The 25,228-nt window shown below is 44.5% G+C and overlaps 1 protein-coding gene across 1 annotated transcript in view; it reads right to left on the bottom strand.

Annotated features, from left to right (window-relative positions):
- The window catches only part of CLASP1 (cytoplasmic linker associated protein 1), a 181,951-nt gene extending 161,292 nt beyond the window's left edge, over positions 1-20,659 (bottom strand). The window contains exons 1-2 of the mRNA XM_054176222.1: positions 20,554-20,659; positions 7,545-8,019 (exon numbers count right to left, since the gene is read on the bottom strand). Coding sequence (XP_054032197.1) covers positions 7,545-7,739 — 195 coding nt within the window. The 5' untranslated portion in view covers positions 7,740-8,019; positions 20,554-20,659. The remainder of the gene's footprint in view (positions 1-7,544; positions 8,020-20,553) is intronic.
- Positions 20,660-25,228: the final 4,569 nt, after the last annotated feature.

Genomic DNA, 25,228 nt, shown 5'->3' on the forward strand with positions numbered 1-25,228 from the left:
AGGTACTTTTATTACTAAATATCAGGTATTCTCCAGTCCTGTTTTAAGGAGATCACTGTTTGTGTATCACTCACACATTCTTCCCTCTCCACGTAACTTCTGAATTCTATGAATAATTTTAGTAAACTTCAATTTAACATGGTAGAGGGAAAAAAAGAGATTCCCAGAGATACTATGCTCCTACAGATACAGTAACCAAGCACAAGAGGTTCCATTGAAAGAGACAGCAACATGAGGAAAACCACTCTATTAGACACCAGCAAATCTACATAGAAAAAAAGCCAAAGGAAATGAGGCTTCATCAAGCTGCTCTGCTTACAAGATGACTTAATTAAAACTAGGCAAAGACAGAGGCATCTAGATCCCATGTCAGTAGATCATTTTTCATGATGAAGTTCAAAGGGTGAGACAAGAACAGCTTTCAAGACAACTTCAAGTAATATCCCACAAAGACAACATGGAAGAATGTGAATACTTCTTAGCTGAGAAGCTAACAGGCTGGTTTTGGTGGGGGGAATGTGGATGCTGACAAATTTCTTTCAACATCAAGAGGACAAGAGAACTCCATTAAGCCTTTTAGAGACAGGCAAAACATCAAGATGCTTGCAAACCACTACAACTATCCTCCAGTTCAGGCAATGATCCTCAGGGCAGGAGTCACCACACCAGGAAAAACGAGAGTCTCCTTTACCCACCCTGCTACTTACTAAACACAAAGGGAGCCGGATCACACAAAAGTGACTGATCATTCTAATTCAGAGCCAACAGGCACGTAATCCTCAGGCACAGCATGAACAACCTCTGTAAGTCACACTGGGATTTCTGAGGACCAAAATCAGTATGCTTTTAAAAATACTTGTGCTTAATCTAAGTGTCAGAGCAGTTTCAGGCACAGTATCATACCCATTGCACCACACAGCCAAAGAATGAAAGTTAACTTTCTCTGCCACTGTGCATAATCCTGTTATGCTGTGTTGTATATAAACTACTCAGAATCATCACAAGATATATCCTAAAACCAAACAGATCTCTTGCCCTTATCTAGTCCTAAGACTTTTCCAATGCTCTTGCTGCAGGCAACTTTCACCTCGCATTCAGCCTAGATTTACTCACAGTTTATACCCATTTGTTCTTGTGCTAACCTTGCCCTTTAGATTTAATAGTTCTTTCCCCTCCCTGATGTTCACCCCTCTGATGTATTTATAGACAGCAGTCATATTCCCTCTCAATATTCATACTGTAAATTAAACAAGCCAAATTTTTAGTCTCCTCTGTTAGGCAGGCTCTCCAATCCCCTAAACATCACACTAGCCCTTCCCTGCACCTGTTCCAGCTTGAATTCCTTCCTTGCAGACTGGCAACTAGAACTGTACAACACATGCCAGAAAAAGCCCAACGAGGCCCTGTATGATGGCATTAGCACGCCCCTATCCCCGTGGAAATAAATCCCCAATAATCTGCCTTTTCCACCAATGTATCAGCTGTGACCCTCAACAAGCAAGGCACCCAAGGCTTCCCTGAGAGCTGGCAAACTGTGTCAGACCTCTGAATAAACCCCAGCAACAAGCACTGAAGTGCTGCGACTGAAACACTACACCAGCATTAAAGGAATAGCTTTATCCTCTCAATTTAGTAACCACAATGGTTCAATCTCTTATGTGCTGACCAGACTCCTGGTCCCAGACAGTCTCTTTAGCTTTGCCAGTGTGGCTACACTACTAAGCACCCATGAGAAAACAGTCCTAAAATACCTATAAACACTTGCCCAGAGCCAGTCGCAGCACTAAAATCCTGGGGGAATGCAATACAAACTTGGTCAGAAAGCACAATCAGGGGCTTGGATCCCTACAAACCAAAAACATGTGCAAGGGAGACATTTATTTACTTGGTATCCCTTTTTTTCTACTCAACTCTCACCACCCACTACTAGCCAAAGAGATGGAATACCAAGTTGCACCTTGTGTGTGCCACTATGAAAACAAACTTCTGCCACGCTTATTTTAACAGTGGGTTTCCACTGTTCACACTGCCTTGGGGTCCTGTAGGTTGTCACTATTTGTATATGGTTTCACAAAATCATGGTAGACAACTGAAAGCTACACTCAGGCTCACAAATCTTTGTTTCACACTACCACCTTGGCACATCCACAGTGTATATGTAACAACTAGAAAGTATTACTACTACTTCTCTACAGTTCTTCCCACCCCAGCCGGAAAAGGACAACCCTTCCTGCTGCAACCAGTTGTATTACCTTTTAACTGTTAAGAAAGAGCCACAGGAAAACTCTAAGTGCTGACTTGATACAGTAGTTACATTTTTTTCCTGTCCTGAATACAAAGGACTGAATCTAGTATTAAATTTGATCTAGCCCAGCTGCTTCAAGCCTCCTATTCTGCACTGCACCCTCTATGGCACTCCCCATACTGCTGATACCAACTAGGTAAGAGCTGCACCATCATCCTATCAAATTACCACAGAGCAGTAAGTACTGGAAAGGCAAACCCAGATACTACAGCCTGAGGAAGAAAAGAAAAAAGAAAGGGAAAAAAAATAATCAATTGAGACTGGGAATTAACATCAATGCCTCCAGGATACTGGACAATCCCTCAGCCATAGCTCTGCTCTGTCATAAACTGAAGGCAGGCAAACCCACCTCCTGTGAGCATACCAGCACAGAAGCCTAAAAATCAAGGACTGGATACACTCTGCTAAAATGCAGCTCCAGCCCAGTGAGTCTTTAGCACTTCCTAAGATAGCTCTTGTCCCCTTGAGGGGAGTTGTCAGAGGCAGTCTTTGCCAAGATAGCTTTTGTAATATGGATATATGCAAGAAATAGGCTCTACTCATGATCCAGATCCCAAGATTACTCTTCCTCCATAGTCCACCTCTCTCATATCTTGAAGATAAATAAAAATTTATTAGCCATTACAGATTTGAAGTTTTTCAAGGATGAATCTGCTAAATGAATGTATGTATTACTGATCCTAATGTATCCCCAGCAATACAAAACTCTCCAGCTACCAGCAGCTGCTTAGAAACCCTTTACAAATATCTATTTCTCTTGCCCAGATGGTGAAGTCTTTTTTTCCCCCCTGTGCATTAAATACTCAGAGAGACACACAAAATTAACATATCAACCCATAACCACGCATGGTAATTATTTCTTAAATCAGGAGTCCTTCCACAGACTTTCAACCAAAATAAACATGGTATAAAGAACAAATGTATGCTTATAGTGAGCAACCATTCATCAGCTTAAGTAACTCTAATGGATGCCACTTTAAACTAAGCCTGAGCCATCTGTTCTACCCCTCAATTAGCAAGGCCAAAAAAATTTCTCCAATACACAGTTTAAGAAAGCCAGCTAATTTGTGTGCAAGTTTTATGTCTCTTCAGCTCAGTGAAGCATGCTCTTGTAATACTTGATATTCAGAAACAGAGCAGAATGGAAGGCTGCTTTCTCTAATGCTATTAGGAGTTTTGTCTGGGAAAATAAAATTTCCCTACAATATTTCATCATATTTAAAAAAAAAACAAAAAACAACATCTCCCCATACAATTGACTTTAAAGAGTGTGATGTCTCTGTAAGTCACAAAATCAACTAGAGGCTAAACAAATAATATCCAAAGTTGTGCACACATGAAACTCAGGACACAGTCCTGTATACCTCTCACACTGAACAACACCGGGCCTACCAGCACTCACTGGAAAGTGGAAGTGTCCTCAGGCACCAGTCTGTTGACCATGTCAGCTCCTAAAACCCCTTTCACAAGCAAAGCCCAGTCTTGTACAAGCTGCTGCACACAGAGCCTCACACAAATCAAGGCACAATGGGGCAAAAGGATCGTCCTGTGCAAAGATGAGACACACTCCTTGGCAAGGAGCCTGTGCAGTGAGAGCCATGCAGCACCAAATGAAAATCTACTCGCCAAAGCTGATTTAAAAAGCTCCAAAAGTTCTATCTAGTTTCTTACTGCCAAGTCCCACCCAGTTTCACTTCAAACACTCCTACCTCACCACACTGCAATATGAAACCCATAATAGAACCTGTCAAATTTGATGGAGCCTGATCTGCTTGAAGGCTTCATCACCATCACCAAGCTGAGTTCATTCTTGGTTGTTACTAATCAAAAACAAACCAGCAATGCCAAGGGCTACTTTCAGTGTAAACCTCAACAGCACAGCCCATACACATCACAGGGAAGAGATCTCAACCCCACTGCTAGACGTGAGCAATGGAACAATATGTTGTGGAAAAGCAGGCAAGAGGTGGTGGTCACTGTCCAACACCCTCAGCTCACCATTAGAAATGCTAGGCTGAATGTATTCCTTTGTCTTACACCTCAAAACGAAGCATCAACAGCACACCATAGCCTGTGTATTGAGAAAAGCACATCAGGCACAGACAAGTCAAGAGTTGCTGAGTACTTCACAGCAGCATTCTTAAACACTGCCACAAGCAGCTCAATGTGAGATTGTCCACCAAGGAATTACTGGAGATTTCAGCTCTCTTGCTATAGGATTGTGAAGCTGAGAGAAAATGCTGACACTGCTGCATTGTTTCGTGTCCTATCTCAAGACACACCTCAATGCAGGCCTTACAGGCTGTACAAAATAACTGCATTTGTCACTTAGCAGGGGAAGAAATGGTGTCTAGTAGAACCCCTATCCTGAAACAGCATGGACCAAGCAAACAACATACATGAAGCAACAGAACAAAGGCAGGATTACTCTCTGGTCTGCAGCATCCTGCAAGACCCTCCCTAGCCCAATTCAGCTCCTAGTGCCCATGCAAACACAGGCTGCCTGCCCTGAGTAACCGAGCTCCAGAGAAGAGTAAGAGCTCTCAAAGAGAATTCACCTTTTCACTTCACCATTCCAACTTTAGGTAGTGCTGAAAAAACACATTCCTGTCAGGTACAGCTCAAGCACGCTTCTGACAAACACAGATATGCAAAAGACCTCATGCTGGACCTCTGTGGCTTGCTTCATGTAACAATCCTGAACTATCCAAGCGCCTTCTGCACCTAAGGCAGCCATCTGTTACAAAGCAGGGATCAGTGACTAGGTCACAAGGCCATTTGTTAGAAGAGTTTCAGAGTGCTGAATCTTATCAGATGTGTGCTAGGTCTCTGTGCCTAGAGAAGAATCTCCTCATTCTCCATTTTTATTGCTGCATCACTTCAAAGAGAAAATGCATTGTCTCAAGTCCTGGTGCTGAGATCAAGGACTTTACCAAATGCCATCAGGTGAAAATTGAAACATTTAAAAAAACCAATAATAATCACCAAAAACCTAAAAATGCCAACACTGGTCATGGCTTGCATAGCTCAGACTTGTATGCCAGCAAGGGACACAGCTTGTAAAGGCATAACAGTTCCATCATTGACACTGGCTCCTTTTAACCTGAACTGAAATAGATTGCCTCAGCAATAGCACTCCTCTTTGGCTCACTGATGTTTCCCCAGTGATAACAAGTGCATAGTTGGAAGAGTCCTAGACAGGCAGGAGCCATGAATCAACTGGATGCTCTCCCAAGATAATGGGTCTGTTATCCAAATCTAGTCTAATTCTGAGAGTTGACACTTTATCACTTAAGCATTAGGAAGTTCCAGATCATACAGATGATTTCCATCTTTGTTTTAAGTCGACACTTTTTCAGTTGGAGCAAGGTGAGCAGAGAAACAGCCTGCAGATATAATGGTTTCTTCAACCACGACCAAACAACTGCAGTTTAGCTCTCCAGATGGCTATTCTAGGACAATGATGCTTGGCCTTTCACTCTCGGGGTTGTTACACTAATCCATGAGCTGGATCAGATGACACCAGCTACCCTGCTCTCCCTCCTACTGGACAAAGCCCTACTCCACAAGCAACGAAGAAGAAAATCAGCAATAATGCAGACACAAGCACTAAAGCAAAAGGAAAAGATAGGCATATGACAATGCACTAAGCCTTGGCTGGATACTACCTCCACACAGTCAGCTTGCCTCACTCCAAGGTTTCACACCCTCCATTATACTCATTCTTTAAGAAAGCACACTCCAGACATCAGAGACATGTCTCGGTTACGCTCACTAGAACTTATTAAAGACAGCAAATGCTATCTATAGAACACACACATTAATGAACAGCCAGCTCAGCAGCATGAGTTCTGGAACAGAGTCACTGCAGCACAGAAGTGCCACCAGTTTGTTACTGGAGAATGAATACCACAAGGAATATTTTCAGTGCAATTCCACAGACTAAAGACTTGGAAGGGGAATGAAGGAAAGAGAACAAATTACCCTAAAAGAAATTCTGCAAACTAAGTGTGATGCTGGAACTGCAAAGCACTGCATAGCTCTGCAATCCACAGCACTTCATCAAACCCATGCAAATAGCACACTTGGCAACAACTTCATGTTTACTGCACTTGGGTTAGTTTTCCACTGAGAATCAAGAAGCCTGTAAAAGAAACCCAGTTAGAAAGAAAAGAGGGAATAAGAACATGCAATGCCCTCAGAAAATTATACATGTGCTGCTTATTCACAACAGCAAACTAAGATTTCTTCATGTGCTCCACCAGATCAGATCCTCTACCAAGGCTGGATTGACTTTGGTGGCTTGTTCGGTTGGTGCCTTTTTTCGCTCCTACATGTCAAACAGTTTCTACCACAAATGCTCATTGACAGAGAGAAGAAATGCAGCTGTGCAGAACACATTGACCAATACACTTAAATCTTGCAATTGCTTCTCAATCAAAATTTCTGTTAAAAATAGTTTAAATTAATCAGAGTTTGTTGAGCTCCAGAGCATTTGCAACCTATATAGCTAGTGTCTCCTGCACTTCTACAGGAAAAAACCTCCAATACAACTCTCAGTTAGTTATCTTCAGGCTCAGCTCTGTAAGAACTTTAACTCTCAGATTTTTCTGGATTTATCAGAATGGAACAAAGCATCAGGTAACATCTAACATTTTTAAGCAACCTATTAGAAGGGACCAAGACAGGAGTTTCCAAGACACAGTTGAGAATCCCTCCCAACTCCCACCACACATAAGCAGCAGGACTTCCTCACTGAGACCTATAAGGAGATGAAGCAACATGAGGTGGGTAACAAGGCAGTAGAGTTCCATCTCCTACCAACTCATTACAAGGCTGTCACATTCAACAGAGCAAGCATATACACATGTCCTGAGCTAATGCAGAGTTTTGCAGTTTTATAAACCCTTTTAATAGGGTAGGACATAATCGACATTGCCAACTACTGTGATACTACTGCAACCATCAAGCATGCCACCAGCTAGCAAGGTACACAAAGAAACCAGGATATCACAAAGCATGAAGACTAAATGTAAACCCACTTATTAAAATTCCAGTTAGCAAAGTCTTAGCACCTTGAGTCCCCAATATCATGTATTGGCTATCAAGAAATGGGATAAGAATGGTTGATTCAGCATAATCATCAGCTTAGGGAACAATGTAATTTCTACTATCTGACTTCCCCTTAAGTAGTACTGAAAATTCTGACTGCAATCATATTCCATCTGAAAAGACTTACCTTATAATTGCTGGAATTTACCCAGGAAGTGGCCAGTCCATCAACCATTTTATCTAGCATGGTCTGATCATGTTCAAGATCAGCCGACTTCTGTTTATCTGAGAAATAATCTATCAACTCCTGGCCAACTTGAAGTCTCTTTCCAACGTCTTTCTGCAGCACCTGCGCTAAGCAGTACTCCATACTGGGCTCCATAGTGTCTTAGAAATACAGCACCAAGGAGAAAGCTAGAGGGCAGTAGGTCCAACAAATGCCTCTATGAACGTACGCGGGAGGTCGCCGCTTTGTTCGATGAAGGTTGCTGAGGGTCTGGGTTTCAAAGATGCAATTCGGAGAATGGCAACAATGCACCATGTGTGTGTGACCAGCAGCTGGCAGGATATTAAAAGTCCAATTTAAATAACTAGTAAAAGATGAAGCAACGAGCAGTGCTGCACTGTTGAGTCTGCAATAATTCCCAATTCAGCAGTCCATTCTGAAAGAAATGAAAAAGAACAGCATTATAGGTTAAATTATGACTGGAGCAAAAAAAAAAGACCGAAAGCATGTCACAAAATAGGTTATTCATATACAGCTGCAAAGCTGTGATAAGCTGGATACGAGCAGCATTGTTCTATTTTGAGGAATCAGACCAGGTAGGTCAGGACAAAAATCTATGGTTATTCTTTACGACAAGTAAAGAAGTAAATCTGGTGCCTAAGTAACAGCCGATTAGTAACCAATATTATTGCAGTTACCACCATCACCATCTACCCACAAAGGCAGGAACAAAAATCCTTAAGCAGGTCACTAGGAAAATGCATCTGCTTTAATGGGTGCAAGCAGGAAGAGCTCTGGATCCTGTTTTGACTGTCAGCATTCAGCAATCAATGCCATCAGCTGGTTGGCAAGATACAGCACTAACACCAGGCTCCGGGAATGTAAGATGAGCGGTTCTCAAGAACTAGGTGCTCGATCCATTTCCAGGCTGAATTCTGTTACATCCTAGCTACACATCCAGGAAACAGCATTGGTGCACTCTAAAGGCAGTTCAGCCAGCCTTGCCTGTGGTGCTCTGAAAACCAGGTCCAAAGTTTGCTGCTACTTAGAGGCACAGCATAGTCTCTGAAGTAAACTTTTGGCTTACATGCAAAACAAACCAAAAAACTAAACAAGAACAACCCACAACTACATGTTTGCTGTTTGGCTGTGTTCCTCAACCCTAGAAACTCTCCTGGCCAGAGACTTCAGTAAGGACCTAGCTCCAGCTTTTATTTTGGTCACTCCATCTGCAAACAAATCCCTCCAGGTAGCCACAGAACAGACCCCAAGACTACCCTCCATCCCTCCCACAGACCTGGGCTCCTAACATCACTATACTGCTTCCTGAAGCACTTCCTCATCACAGATTAGCTCTTTTAGGAGGTGGGTGATAAGAACCAAGGGTGCCTTTTTGTTTCCTGTCTAATAATACCCAAAGCTAGAAATCTGCCCTACTTTTTCCACTAGCATGAGGAAAGCAGGTCAAGCTCAGAGCAAGGGAAGAGGCTGTGGAGCAGACATCTGGTTGAATAAACAACTGGAAGGAAGCTGGAGGCACAAGTTCACTAATTGGAAGCACTGGAGAAGCAAATCTAACTACCTTCTGTTTGAGCAAGTAAAGACTTTCACAAAAGTCTTAATAAAACAAAGTGGATCTGACAGCAGATGAGATGCACACAAGCACTCTAGCCTGGAAACAAAAGCACATCTCACACAGCAAACTATTACAGCCATTCTAGAGAAGAGAAGGCTCCACAGAGACCTTTCAGCAGTCTTCCCAGGATAGTTGGAGAAGGACTTTGTTACAAAGGCATGTAGAATCATAGAACCACGTAGTGACAGAACAAGGGACGATGGCTTCAAACTGGAAGAAGCCAATTTAGATCAGACATTAGGAACAAATTCTTCACTATGAGGGTGGTGAGAAGTTATTGAGGCCCTGAGAAGTTATGAAGGCTCCAACCCCAGAAATGTTCAAAGTCAGGATAGAAAGGGCCTTCAGCAACTTGGTCTAGCAAGCAGCTGGAACTGGATGATCTTTAATGTCCCTTCCAACTCAAAACATTCTATGATTCATTATCTCTCATCTCCATCCTCCTTGGCCAGACTTGAAAACTGACACATCTTACCCACACTAAGCACAGCATCTAGATGCAGCACAGAGGCCTGCCTTGAGCTTCCCTAACCCTACAAGCGTTGCCAGGTATGTCTCAGCCACCCACACTGGCTGCACTGTTTATTCATCAGGCAGGAGTCACCTGAGAGCAGGTCCCTCTGTTTCAGGGAGTCAGTTCAAATCCATGCTGGCTGACAACGATCAAACAGGTTCTGCACAGCCAGATACTCGCTCCACCAATTGCCTGACAAATCCCACCATCAGGCAGAAGAGATTGTTTGTGCCTGCAGCCTGAACTCCCTCCTCACCAAAATCTCACCCCCCGAACAGCAAGGAAGTATTAGCTGCAACTACGCACGCAGCACCTAGGGCTTTAAGTTAGTGCCATGACAGCTTTACTGCTTGTGATCACTACCCCAACTCAGTCTATGTTATTTGCACAGTTCAAACTCTCACCATCTCACTTCAAGTCCCTTCAAAGGTGATTTGACTTCAAGTTCTAAAATTGCCAACAATAACCTAATCAATACTGTTAGAGCAATGATTTTTTTCCTTTGTAAAATAGACATTGGTTCCAAAACAGAAGAAAGCCATGCCTTTTCTCATGGCTGAAGTTGGTTTTGACCTGCTTCAGTTTAGCATCAGCTCTGAAAACAGTGCTCTGTCTTTCCAACTCTCAGTTACCCATGGCAGCCCAGGCAAAAAAACAAATGGGCCACTTCATGCAATTGTGAAAGCATAGAAGAAGTTTTCTTTCAAGTCTCCATGTCTGTATCTTTGAATATTAGCTCCTGTCCTGCCCTCTAGCATGGGTTGGTCTTGCTCCTTTCTGCAGGCACTCCAGTTATGCAAGACACTTATTACAGATAGGAGTCTAAGTATCTAACAGAAGGGTCTCAACACAGTAGGGCAGCAATTCACTGGATACCTCGGTAGCAGAGAGCAACTGGGAAAGGAGCAGGCAAGCAGGATTTAGAAGCTACAGTGTTCTAGCTGAAACCTATCAAGTTAGCCACGTGGTTTGCTTCTGGACTCTGAAGCTACACACATGTACAGAAGGGGACTTCTGTTAAACTGGACAGAACACAGTTAAGAAATTCCCCTAATTGCTTTTAAAATGGAAATTTGGAGCTTGCTTAAACTTGAAAATTCAGATTACAGGGGAGTGTGAATGACTATTACTTACCACAGATAGACAGTTTTTATTAACTTCACAGATAAACAAGTCCAAACACATCCAAGAGACTTAGCTGGCCATACTGCCATGAGAAAAGAAAATTCAAAGTCTCAAGTCTTCCTTCTATGTGGTTTTCATTTAAGAGTTTGCAAGTCTCTACCTACAAGCACAGAAACGATCTTTTAAGCAAACCAATATAAACAGATTTGTCTCCAAGTTCCTGATTTTCAAAACATGTGAAGGAAGGCATAGGATAAAAATTATGGTGCACTACAGATTTGTATCATAATTTGAGGATTATGACACCATCATCAAATGCATACAGGGGAGAAGAGCTAAAAATACCTTTCAATCCTAGGGAAAACAGCAAGCCAAGAGGAAACTCTCAAGCTGGCTTGCATCTGCCAGCCAACAGGTGTTTAAGTTGCACTTCCAGATAAAAAAGAAAAAGCTTTTCCACATCTTAGGAAGTCTGCTGATTCCCCTCTTCTTCCTCACAGGAGGAGGTGGGGAAAAAAACCCCGCCATCTGGAAAAACCAAGACCCAAGCTATCAAAATACAAACCTCCTAGGCAACAAAGCTTTATGGCTGCTATATCCCATCAACTTTGAAATCAACTAGGCAGATGCTCCCCACAAACTCTGGAAAACAAAAAATCCATAGTCTCAGCCCCAGCAGTCTACTTCTGTTCCTGCAGAACTTACATATCACGGATTTTCACCAGCCGATGTTAGAAGATACGAACAATTCAGGACCAGGATTTCAAGTACAACCTCTTCCTACAGAAACACAGTCATACAGAAGTCAAAACTCACAACTCAGTGACAGGCCCTGTGTTTGGAAGTTTTCCAAGTTTTGAAAAGGACTGCAAATAGAGGCTCCCAAGGAAAGGTTTTCTTCAGTCCTCCTAGTAGGCTTGTAGCTTGCATTCAGGGAGACAGGCCAGGCTATATCTGACAACATCAATATGTAGACAAGACAATCCACCAAAACCAACAACTGAAACACAGAATTGTCTCCTCCTTTCACAACAGACCAACACTAGTCTCACCACCATACCTCTCACTGTAAACAATAAAAGTTCCCTCTTTCACTAATGAGGCATCAAAACTAAATGCTTAGTCAAAGCCTCTGTCAGTAACATCAACATTTTCCATTAAAAGCTGTGCAGCAAAAAAGCCACTGGAGAGGTTTAAGTTCAATGCCAGCTTGGAGTTTGAAACGATTAAAAGGAGAAAGCTGATAAAAACTGAACAGCACTAAGTTACTCATCCCAGATACTGCCACCACAACATCATGAAAGCTGGTACAATTCACAGCAAAGCACCTGGCTCAGCACGTTGAACGAGTCAATCCAAACAGGAATAAGGAAACAGTTGTCATTTCAATTGCTGAGGCAACAGTAAACTAGCTACACATAAGCCAATGAACTTAAAGTGCTTAGGAGAACCCCACTGACCCTGGACTAAATGAAACTACATTTCTCATAGCAGGCCTAATCTTAGGGTAACTTCACAGGAAATTTTAAATCTTCCTCTTGCAACAAAGAAGGAAACATGAAGCATGTAAAGAACATAATGCTACTCCCCTGGGGGCTTGTCTATACTTGGAAGCTCTTCCAACACAGATATTTGACTTTAAAAATTATGTCTCACTGTCTTCTACTCATCAGCTTATCATCTTTGTCATGTTTCACCATCATCTTCTTTTGTCAACAAACCAGTGCAGTCCACAACCTCTCCGATCAACTGCTCTAACACAGCTCACTTGAGACACAAGCTTGCAGAGGGAGAAAACATTTCTGCTACTCACAATCACTGCAGCCAAGTGCACTTAATAAACCAGGCCCTTCTAGTCACCTTCTTGTAGCTTCTTCAAGCCAGTAAGTTTAAGCTGTAAGCAGCTTGTAAACACAACACCACTTCTTTGGTGTCTTTGGGGGGTTTTGTACATTGTTAGCTGCAGCTTAGCAGCTGTAGATATAACACAGCAGCAACACTTGTAGCAATAAGCCTCCTCCTTCCCAGGCCTCAGGACCTAACTGCATACAAACTTCAGTTTAAAATTAGTTTAAGATATACTAGACAGACATTTGTTTGAACCTTGAGTTTCCACAACAAAGAGCTCCTCTCTTCCTTCAGGAGATCTCCACCCTTGCCAAATGCAGCAATTTTTCAAGTATAAAAGCTACCGGGTGTCAAAGCTTCAGTAGCTCACCACTACTCACAGGTGGGCAGTGTAAATACTTAACCATGGGGTATGACACCCAAGCCCCCTTGGGCAAGAAGTTCAGAGCAATTAGAACAGCACTGAGAAATGATATACTGCAAAGGCTAAATGGAGATCTCACCAGCAAGGCAGTGTCAAGCTGCAGCTCTGCAGGAAGGGCACAAACTTTTAGCCCTCTGTCCACTTGTTGTTCTCTATTTTTTCTTCAGCCAGTACAGCCATCCCCTGCTCAGAGGGGATTTGGTATCAGACTTTCACAAAGCATGGCATTCACTCATTCAAGCCTGCTCTTCCCTCCAGGTGCAAGTAGCAGTGCAAAAAGCAAGCAGTACTGACAGTTTCTAATCTCAAAATACTCTGTTGTTTCAAACCCTCTGAGACAACGAAGCGGCAAGTGTCCTACTTGAAGAAAGCAACCTTTTTTTTTCCTGGAGCTAAAGGCAGTTTGCAGGAGACACCCACCCAGCAACTGACAGATGGGCTCTCCCTCTTCTTCACTTGTCTTCAGAAGTAGGTAATAATGTTTCCTTCATGACCGATGTTGCACAATCACTGTGATTGTTTTAAATCAGTAATTAGTGCTGCCTTGTAGTTGAGCCTACCTAATCCAAAGATTGTTATCTTAGATTTCCAGCCTGACAACTCATGCTTTTCTAATTAGTTGGCAGGACAGCCCATGCAGAGACTCCTTCCACACCCCCCATACAGTAACTTTAACTGTCATCAGAGTAGCCACCACACCTCTAGCACTTGTGCTAGATAAGCTAAACACTGCCCATCTGGATGCAGCTTCCCTGCTTGAAACATGACTAGGTCTTAAATGGAGGGTTTCTTCCTCTTCCCACAGCACTCAGCACACTAAGGAACCATTTGCAAAACTTACTGCTGCGAGTTCACCTTCACAAGAACCACATCTGGCCGAAGGCTTGCTAGAACTCTGCTAAATATTAGCTGTTCTTCAAACTTGCTTGGAGTCTGTTAAGGAGTTCAAGTTTAAAGTACAGATGGCAACCAATCTACATCAGGGCATAACTTCACTGCCATAAAGAAAACTCAGGCAGATTTCCAGAATGAAGACAGCTGAAAGATTTCCAGGGTTTAAGCCATCTTAAGGCCTTCTAGCCCCTACACAATCCTGCTAGGACAGATGCTAGCTGTGAAAGTTGCATTAGTCTACCCTGGGTAAGATGAAAGATAAGCTTCAGATAACAGGAATACTTATACCTCTGTTGAAGGTCTGCATTGCTGCCTCAGTAACTGAACACCTCAAACAGAGTCACTGATTTGAAGGCATCAAATATTAAAAAAAATCTCCACAGTACTGAAGTTGCAGCTTGCAGGTCACCTCACTGTGACCTTAATACCCTACACTAATGGAACCACTTTGTAGAATGGAAGTAGCCCTTCAAGAGTAGGGTAGAAAATTAGATGAGCTTTAGAAACCTTTGTTTTCCTAATACAACCCCTCTCTGAAATTAGTTTCATCTTTGTCTGAGACCAAGGACAAGTCTAGAATGAGCTTTCAAGGTCCCCTTCTTTAAATTTGAGTGCCAAGATGCAAATCAAAATCCAGTGATGTTAGAAGCTGCTCTGTGCAACTCTATCTTAGTTCATGAGTACATGCTACCACACTACAATTTATGAGGGGCCTACTGGACCACAGAGGAGAAAAGAAAACCAACCAAACAAAAAATATATCCTCATGACATTTTTTTACTCTGTGAATAGTACCTAAGTTGTAGGTTTGTGTGGACAATATCCTTTCTCTCCCTCATTCTGAAAATCTAGACTTACCTTAGGGCCTGCAGACTCCAGTTCTGACATCTGTGGGATTCTGGCCAACAAACCATACAGTACTGCCTTCCTACGACTTCCAGCTCTTCTCTGCAAGCTGTCAGACCCAAGGGTGCAGAAGGTCCCCTGAGGGCTGTGGTGATGCATCCCAGAAGAATGAAGGTGGCATCCAACCCCCTTCCTACAGCAATTACAAGTGTAGGACAAAACTTTCCTGAGTCACATCCCAATCCACTTCTCCACAGTCCAGCAGCAATATTGGATCACCAGGAACAGGGAAAGAAAAGGAAGAGACTTTCACTTGCAGCCTCGTGTGGGTAAAATATTTCACAAGGTTTGCAAGTAGAACACCACTGACAATTAGAGCAGGGTGGCCATCACTTGCCAGACTACTAGCAGATCAAGTGACTTCTACTGGTATTGCAAAAGACAAAGTCCCTTAGGCTACAACCACTAATTCAGCTGGGTCCTGAAGGTGGAAAGAATCTCTTGATGTACATCAGTTGAAGAAAAAAAATGGGAGGATACCATCTGTTTTACAGACAAGAATAGGGTAGAAATTCAGAGCAACTGCAAAGCAAATCTCCAGTGGCAGTGGGAACTGAGGGCAAGATAACACCTTTAGAAAAAAGAAAATCATACCACCACATGATGGTACAAGATCAGGAATAATCTAGTTTTAAAAAGATGAATGGGTTTGATACAAATCCCATACTCAAAAAATCCTCCAGGATCTTGCTCTCCCTATTGATGTGTAACTGGCTAGTGACACAGAAGCAGCAGGTATATTTTTGTGTAAAAGTACAAGCCAGAATTACTCTGTTAAGAAGTATTTGAGAGATGAGTGCTACTAGTAAAATAACAGATTGGAATGGAACAGCAATACACAAGAACACACCACCTTGGTACAAGCCCTCTGGGGACAGTGTCCAACTAAGCACCTTTCAGGAAGATTTCTTCTCTCTGCACCCCACATTTCTCTAAACATATACATGCATTTTAGACAGTTTTAAGAAAATGTGGGTGGTGTAGGAGCAAAGAGGGGAAAACACTCCAAGCAGTCTACACCTAAAAGAATTTCACTCACAGAACTTCAAGGCAGGTAAGCAGATACTACATCCATATACAAAAGCATCTCTAATTCTAATCTAATGACTTGTATGCATGCTTCTGACAACAAGTCATATCAAGATGCTGCTGATAGGAAAACCAGTCAGATACCCCAAGCTGATGCAGGAACATATAAGAGCCTGTAACAGACTGCAGCAGCAATCTGTAAGTCAACAGCCTTGGAAAAGATTTATTTTCTTGGCCTCTCTTCACACGTCTAGCTAATGTCCATCTCTTCCCCTGTAACTCCAAACACAAGCTTGTCAGCAAGATGAACTAGGGCTCTTTGCCTACCTCTGTTCTCCAGGGTTGAAAACCGTTGTGGAAACAGCTGGTCAAAACCAGAAGAACTTTCAGCTGCAGATGGATTCCAAATGCTGACAACAGCCAGCAGAAACCAAGACCTAGGCTAGGACCAGTTCAATTCCAGAGCAGGGAAGGAAAGCTACCCTTACACTCGGGCATAAGCAGATTCTATTCAGCCTAGCATTTACCAACTGCATGGAAGTAAATGTTCAAAGAAATGTCCAAACACAAGCAGCAAGGGACTGCAGGAAGTCACCACTACACTTAAGATTCATTCAAAAAGTGGGTGGAGGAAACACAGGACAACGAGGAGGCAAAGGGGTTATGAATTGACCTAAACTGTAGTGACAGTAAAGAGACTGCTGGGCTAAGAAACCACCTGCAATGTAACAAGCAGAGACATACCTGTGATTCCTTCCTCCCTTCTGCTCAGCACTTTGAAACACAGGTCAGAATCCAAATGCAGTTTGACCAGGTCTTTGCCTCAGCAAATCAACTGTTGGTTCAATTTGGCTTTCTGAATGTATCTTGGAATCTAAAGCATCTACAAGTGAAGAGTAAGAAAAGGGACCCAGCTTAAACCTGAAACACAAACACTGCAGCAGGGACTGGCCTGGTTAGGCTGTTCAGCCTGTTGTTTTGCTGGGGGGGGCAAATAAATTACAGATTTTTCACATCTGCCCACTCACTTCCAAGAAATTAACGACAATGATACTTTTCTAACAACTATTCCACTTGGCATACTGTTTCTGGATACAGAATGGACTTCCTTCTCAAAGAGCCAAACATGCAGAGATTTGATTGGTGACAGAACAGGAAACCAGATAGACTCAAGGACTAACCATGAACTGAGATCAAATCTCTTGGAGAGTACTTGCAGCCTCTAAGACCGCAAAACCCATTTGTTGCCCTACTATAATTTGAACAGTTACAATTCTATCCAGTTTCTTTGGATCTGGGTTGAGTTGGGGTTTTTGTTATTTGGGTTTTGTTGTTTGGGGGGGGGGGGGGGGGGGGGGGGTGGAGAGTGTCTTGTTTTGCGGTGAGAGGCAGGTTTTAGTTTGGGGTTTTTTACACAGGAGTGCTAGTGCTGCCAAAAAGAGGAGAAAGATCTCTCATGTCTATGACAGAACAAGATACCAGTGCAGCACAGAATGCCAAGGAACTTGTGTGTAACTGTTCAGTATCCCACCATGCAAAGATCTTAACTAGCTCACAAGAGGCTTTCAGACAGCTTTGAGGACTGATAATTTCCTCCAACAGACAATACCCAAAACAGATTGAGCTCTGAAGAAATGCACAATGCAGACTTAAACACTGTGTAGACTGATGGAAATGAAGCAAAGAGCTGCATGAGCTATACACCATAAAACACTGCACTAAAGCTAAGGCTGCTCTGCATACCACAAACATCAGTGCTTCATCAAGGGCAGGAGCAAACCCCTTCCTTCACAGTGACTGCTTACAATTTACTGAAGTCCCAGTCTAAAGAAATTAATAGACAAAAGCCAGTCTATTTTATTCACTCAGTTGAGAGACTTTCATATACTTTCCAGTATTTTTTAATGCACTGGCAAGCACTATTTGAAGGTGTACTGGCACTATCAGAATCCAGGAGAAAGCTTCAGCTACAACTGCCAGCCCAAGAGGTGTTAACAGCAGCAAGCCTGATCCAGCGGCATGCCAACAAAATTTCCAACCCTAGTCTAGGCAAGGACAGAGATAATGAGAGACTCAGGATGACACATGAGCCTGGATCCAAAGTCATCTGAGGCCAGAAGGGTACCCATAATGGCAGTCCACAAGCTTCACAGCCACACTACTCTCACAAAAATCCGCATGTATGTTGAAAGAGGGTGGGGGGAGTACCTACAGGGGAGTTCATTACTTTATCCACCTGAACATACAGTCTCTCTAACACATTTTAGAACACAGAATTGATCTGCCTCTAACAAAAAGGTTGTCAAAGACCAGATTTAGCTCCTTGTGTTGTAGATCATTTTAGAAGTGGCCAGTCTTCCTATCACCTCATCATCTAACAATCAACAGCCTTGACCAAATCACTTCATGACTAGGGAAAGACTGATGAACATACAGAGCAAAGTATAAATCCTTTTGGAGCTGAGTTTTGCTGTTTAAATATCTGCTTCTTGTAACACAGGCTACAGCTCAGATTCTGCAGCTCTGAACTTCAGAGGTAACTGGAGAACTACCTCATTCAATCACAGGTACTCTCTGCAACTGTCCTTCTGGGTAACATCACAGGAACTAGAGAAACATTTTCATCTCACAAACGTGCTGCTGTCCCACTTTTAGTACTGTTTTAGCGCTGTATATTATCAGCCAAGCAAAGCAAGGCTAAAATGTTTAACTCTGTGGAGTCTCCTTGAAACAGAAACTTTTGAAGCTGTCTGATCAATTCCAAGAACTTCAAAAGAGGTTCAAAAGAACGTTGTAGACATCAGTTTGATAAAAGAAGTCAATTTATGTTGGCAGCAGTTTTTCAAAAAACATTAAACAAGCGTAACTATGAAACAGAGGTTTACCCGTGGAGACGCAGTAAGTTGTGAGGCTGTCCCTCTCATAACTTCCAGGCTTCAGTTCCAATGACAGGGTTCAACAGAGAAAACAAGCAAAAGTCAAACTTTGCCGAGCCCAGGACTGCAGCACAAAGGCTTGTTCCACACAGCAAACTATGCTGCCATGATAAGGAAGAGATGACAGTACTGCAGTTCCGTGCTGCGCTTGGTGTAGTCCTTTGTTCTAGCAAAAGCTCACCACTACTGGAAGTTCTCAAACATACCCAGTTGCAGACCCTTCTCCAATTGCAAACCTCTTTTAAATCCAGTTCAGAATACCACACAGAAGCAAATACTTGCAGTTCTAATGACCTGGTAAGACCCCAATTCGAGAACTACTGATCTAAGTGGTGTTTTTGTAATAGCAGCTATCAAGAGACAATACTTTGGTTTGCTTTCAAAAGCACCTAGGTGTCATCAAAAGGATCATGCAACAGAGATGCAGTCTGCAAACAGATTCCAATATATTTTCCCAAGATGCTGGCATAAGCACCAGCATGGAGACCACATCTCTGCCCTGCCAACGGGGGCCTGGAACATGATTCTTGCTTAACTGTTGCTCCCTTTACTAAATAACGACTTGTGAAATGAGTCTGTAAGGGACAGAAGGATCTATTGGTCAGAACAATCCTCACATCTGTGAAGTCTATTTTACCCCATCAAAGGCTTCCCATACAACCTGGAGCTTGTCATCCTGCCTCAGTTTCCCACTTCCTTCTCAAGAGGCTGTGCAGAAGGGGTCCCCAGCTTTTCCCCTCCTAAATACCTGAAGACACATACATTAAAAACACCTTTAATACAGCCCACACAGGCCTATATAAACATACCTACAAACTGCATTTTTTTCACTCTGATGTAGCATCTCTCCGAAGATTTTTGCAGAATTTGTCTAATAATCAATCCACCTCTACACAAGCCTCCAGCCCTCCACCCTGCATTACAAATTTTGATAGAAATAAATGAAGTAAAGCACGACACGTGCACAAAGGGCCAAATGCAGGAGCAGGATCCACCCAAATCGCAAGATGGCTTTAATAATACAGCAGCCTCAAGGCGTTATCGCAGTCCTGCTCCGTTAAGTGAACGCAACACGGCTGCACTTCACCGCCCTGTACAAACCAGCGCTTGCGGCAGCGGCGAACCTCACAAGCGGCCCCTGCCCTGCGACTACCCGAGTGCAACCGCGTCTCCCGCACCCATACGGCCGGTGCTCGGTGGCCCCGCTCCCACCGGGCGGCATGGCCCCAAGCCCTGACCGCAGAACAGCCCGCTCCGTTGCTACGCCCGAGGGGAGCCAGGGCCAGTGGCTCCCGCAGCTCGCTGACCCTCGCAGCGCCCCCGGGCTGCCCGCGGCGCTGGCCCCCAGGGGCGGGGACGCCAAGGGACGCCTCCGCACCAGCCGTTAGGCCCCTGCAGCCCCCAGCTCCCGCAGCAGCCGTTACGCCGCCGAAACGTCCTCGCCCTCCCCTCCAACAGACCGCACCGCTAGACGACCTGGTACTGCGCTCCCGCCCCGGTGCCACAGGCGGGACGGCCCCGGAGGTGCCCGCCCCGCCCCCTCACCCAGCGGCGGCACCACACAAAGCCTCTGGCCGCACTTCTCCCCCTCCCCCGCCGCCACCGCCCCTCGGTGCCGCGGCCTTCCCCGCTCGGCGCGGTGCCGGTGCAGGCATTACCTGCCAGGCGCGGAGCGGGAGATAGCGGCGGGGCGGGGGCCGGACGGCGGTCAGTGCCGGCGGCGGCGCCCGCTGCGCTGCATGGCTGCGCCCGCCCCGCTGCCACGGGAAGAATGGGAGCCAGCGCGCATGCGCTACCCGCACCCCCTCCACGCCGGCGCGTCACCGCCCCGCGCCTCTAGAAGGCTCCCGGGCCGGCACCACGCATGTGCCAGAGACGCGCATGGACACGGCCCTAGCACGTACCATAGAGTGAGGGGAGAAAGCTGGTGAAAACGCGCCGCCCGTGGTTCTCTATGGTAGGTAGTGGGGGAAGCCCCTCAGCCGGACGGCGCTGAGGTCAGTGTTCGCGGTGCGCATGCGCGAAGGCGACACCTGCAGGCGCGCCCGCCGTGGCCGTTAGGGGCGGGCTTGGTCGTCACGGCGACGCGGCCCGCGCGGCGGGAGGCGTGGGGGCTGACAGAGCCGCCGGGCGGCGGTTTGCCGGGAGGCAGGGGCGGGAGCCGGGAGAGGCTGCACACCGAGCACCGCCGGATCCACCTTCGCAGAAAGCTTCAGGGGAAATAGTGTCCCTGGCTGGCGGGCGAGCCTGTGAGAGGCTGCAGTGTTCCGAGAGGAATTCCCGACACTGAGTAAGGATACAGAGGCTGGAGGCTGAGTGCTGCCTGAACCTGCCGGTCAGTGTATAGCCCTCTCTTTTAATGACTCCCTCCCGAGGGAAGCCGTGCTTTGGGCAGTCTTAGTTTAAAAGCTACATTTAAAAGCAACTAATTCTTTCTCCCAAGTGGAATGAGTTGCGGTGTTCCTAGTCCACGACTGAGGTGACAATAGGAAACAAACTCCCTGTGCACAGCCTCTTTAGCAACACGTTTCACCACCGTCTTCTCTAAGCCTATGACTGCTTCTCTCGTGTTGGTTGTAGGGAACCTTCAACTGCAGAAAGCAGCTGGTGGGTGTAACGTTGCAGTTCCCAACAAGTATGTAGTACGAGATACCTGAGCAGTTCACAAGGAAAAAACTCTTTGTGGAAAAAAACATTGGTTCCCTTTCAGCTTCTTGAAATAATAAATGCCTTTCTTCATGGCTCACGGTTTTGGTACAGGGCTGCCTTTCTGCAAGCCCCCTCCACATGGCAAAAAAAAGAACAAATTACCGAATTTTGTACTATCAGGTTCCAGAAGAATTCGTAAGTGCTGTTTATGCATTTTAAAAATATATATATATTAACATAGGTTGAGTGTAAAAAGTAGAACAGGCTGCACAGATGTCAAGAGAAAGCTGGGGGTATTAGTGCTTAAAAGGATGCCAGCTCTGTGTAAACTGAGAGCAGGCAATTACAAACCGGCTTTAGAAATTAGCTACTGCCTGGGGGGTGAGAACCATGGTAATCTCCCGAGAGCCCTAACTGGCTAAGTACTACCCAAGGTAGAGAGACAACAGCTCTGCTTCACCTGCTGTGGTTTTCCAGCCCCCACATGTGCACTCAGTGGAGGGACAGCCCCTAACCTGAGTGCTCTCCCTCCCTAAATGGGTAGTTCTGCAACCAGGACTCCAATCATTTGCTCTTGTCTCTTTTGTAGTCTCCTAACAGCAGCGATGACAGGGTAGAGTCGCCAGTACAGCACCTACTGTTCTTTTTCACCTGAATATTAGAACTACAGGCAAAAATTTCTTGGAGAGTGTAGATCCCTTTCTGCTACCTAAAACACCATCACATTCCACTTTAAACAAGAAAACAATACAGAAATTGAAATAGATCTAAGTTATATGAATTGTGATAAGCAGTATTTCACCTAACTGTGGTAAGAAATCAGTAAGTGTGTATGACATGTTTGCTGTGAATTAATTCTGTTCAGTGTTACCATAAAGAGGCATTTACCTTGGAAATCTCTCAGTACTGCCTTCTGATATAGCTGGGTGTTTGCCCTTGTTTTGATGGATTCTTACTTCTGGTGATTTTAGGCTCACTAGCAGTCTAAAGCTTCATAAAGAAAGGGACAGAGATGCACTTGTTTGGGATTTGTTTGTTTTTAAGAAGTTCCATCCCAGATTAAAAAAATGTATTATTTTCTGTGCAACTTTATTTGTTGTCTTTTGCAAGACTTCTGGTGTAACTGCATGAAACTCAACAGCTTCCTCAATGCAAAATTAACTGTGAACACAGTCTTTCCCTAAATGTTTTCTTCACATTTTTCATTATAAAACAGGCAGAGTCTCTGCACAGAGATTAATTTCTCTGTCATTTAATCAGTTCTAACATTTTGGTTTCTTCCCTGTTATTATGAGTGTTTCCTTGGCTCCTTTCAGAGACTTTTAGAACAGTTTATGCCTCTATTTTTAGAATAACCAAATTGCTCCCTCGGTGGCAGTATTAACATTTCCTACAGACCTGGGCTCTGTGTCCCTCTAATTCACCCTGCTCTCTGACAGCTCTACCTTCCTTTGTGTGTCCTGTGATACTCCCCTCTAAGGAGACACAGGCAAGAGGAGGTGTGGGTAGTTCAGGGCTCTATACATGCACAGGTTACTGCCAAAGGAACCACATGGTGCCCAAGCTCTGTCCAGCCTTTCCCTGAGGCTGGCAATGATTATTTTTCCCCTCTGCTTCTCAGGAAACGAGATCCTTTCCTCCTCCCTCAGTGCTGAGAAGGAGCAAGGAGGGGGCTAGCCTGACAGCTGAATACAAGCAGAGAGATCACGGAAGTCTCCTTTTCATTAGGAAAAGAAGCCTGAAGTAGCCTGCAAGCTACAATGTTTCTTCAAACTTTTGAAAAGTAGGCAGTGAATGCACTGTTCTGATTCTCACCCTTTAGGTTTCTTAAAATTAATTGCTACTGCATATAGTACTGTACTATATAATTTCTTACATGCTATATTGCACACCTCATCCTGCTTTCTCTAATAGAACATGGGCCTTTCATGGATGATTTTTAGTAGTTTTTTTTAAGCCTTCTTTCAGAGCCTCCCAGCATCTCAATATTCTTTAATTCTGCTGAAAGGAGGCTCTTGATTATACTGCACATCAGCTTTCACAGGGACATAAATCCATGTGAGCTGTAGCACCACCTATGACAAACCTACATGTCCACTGCCTCTGACAGTCCTCAATGGAAACCCACAATGAAGGCACATTGGGGTATCTCAAGGGCAACCAGATCCAAGTATCCAGATGGAATCCAATCTGCATGGACACCTCAGCTTCTCCAAAGTTTTTGTTAGGTAATGACCATGCTACTTAAACCAGCCCTCTGGGACTCATCCCAAGATGCAGAAAGGACTCTCTAAATGAAGGGAATCGGAGGAGCTGCTACCATCACAAACGAGTGCTTGACAAGGACTACACTACCAGTGGTTTAACAGCAGGCATCTGGCATTACCCTTATGTATAATGTACCTAAATGAAGTACTTCTCACTACACTCTGATTTTTAAAAATCTGTATCTGCTTACCTGCCTTGAACACAGCTGGCTCTCCAGCACAGGCAGGGCCAGTGCACAAAAGCAGGAACAACTGTTTCTCGAGAGGATTCTGTGCCTGGCAAAGCAACATGTATCTCTCTAATCAGTCCACCAGCAAAGTACACTATTCCCTGCTACGTTTCATGTACCAACACTGCCCTTTCAAACAAAAACACATCAATAAAACAGAACTAGTGGGAAGCAGAGATATGGATTGGAAGGGAGGCTCTTTCAGTAGAAACACTGTACCTGAGTGACCTGCTCTTCCTCTTTTCTTCAGGGCCCTTTTGCACAATGTCTGCTCAGGATCTGAGGGCCAAGTGCTTCAAGGAGAAATATATTCATTTATGAATGACAAGTGTGATGATGCAGTTGCCCATGACAGCAGATGTAGCCACATCAAAGCCTGGCTGTCCCTGGGTTGCTGCCCTAGAGCTGAGCACACTTCCACACAGACTTAGAAAGCCATGTTTCCTTTATGGGCAGTCCTAACTTGGCTACTTGCATGGCTAAGGGGGAAGAACAAATTCACTTGACCTGATGTAGTGCTCCCTTGCCATCTCATGGCACTCAACATCTCTTGCATATGTCATCTGAACAGACTTGTGTAGTGCTAAGGAGAAGGCTGGACTGCTGCTAGCACAGACAACTAACACAGACCAAGGCAAGGTAAAGCCCAAGCACCCATCTTCTGAATGTTGCTGATCCCACTGTTGCACAGGCTCCTGTATCTCTTACCTGTGAGACAAGGAACAGAGTCGTCATCCCTACTGCACAACAACATCTGAAACAGGGAAAGCACTAGCTACTTCAGATCAGCATTAATCATTCCCTGTCCTTTCCTTTGCATGTGACAGTTTTAACAGCCCCAGATTCGAGCACTTTCAGCTCAGACAATATGCTCCTGCGCTGCCGTCTTTAATTGACACTTTCCTGCCAAGCCCCAGTGTTTTGCATCGAGCTTTTTCCACGTGAGAGCTGCCACAAACAAAGCAGGCTGCTAACCCAGTTAACTCCCACGTGAAGGCACATGAAGCTTCGCTTCGGTCACCAAAAAGAAAAGAAACCGTGAGAGCAGAAGGTTTTGATTACCAGGAATAGAGCAAATGGCTTCAAGGCTCATCCTGTGCACGTGGGTTACGTTTGCCTGTGTTCACTCCTTGCCATGCTCCTGGCCACTCAGGGAGAGAGGTCCCATACAAAGCAGGTAGCCCTCA

The sequence above is a fragment of the Dryobates pubescens genome, chromosome 2, assembly GCF_014839835.1.
Source record: "Dryobates pubescens isolate bDryPub1 chromosome 2, bDryPub1.pri, whole genome shotgun sequence".
Classification (NCBI taxonomy): Eukaryota; Metazoa; Chordata; class Aves; order Piciformes; family Picidae; genus Dryobates; species Dryobates pubescens.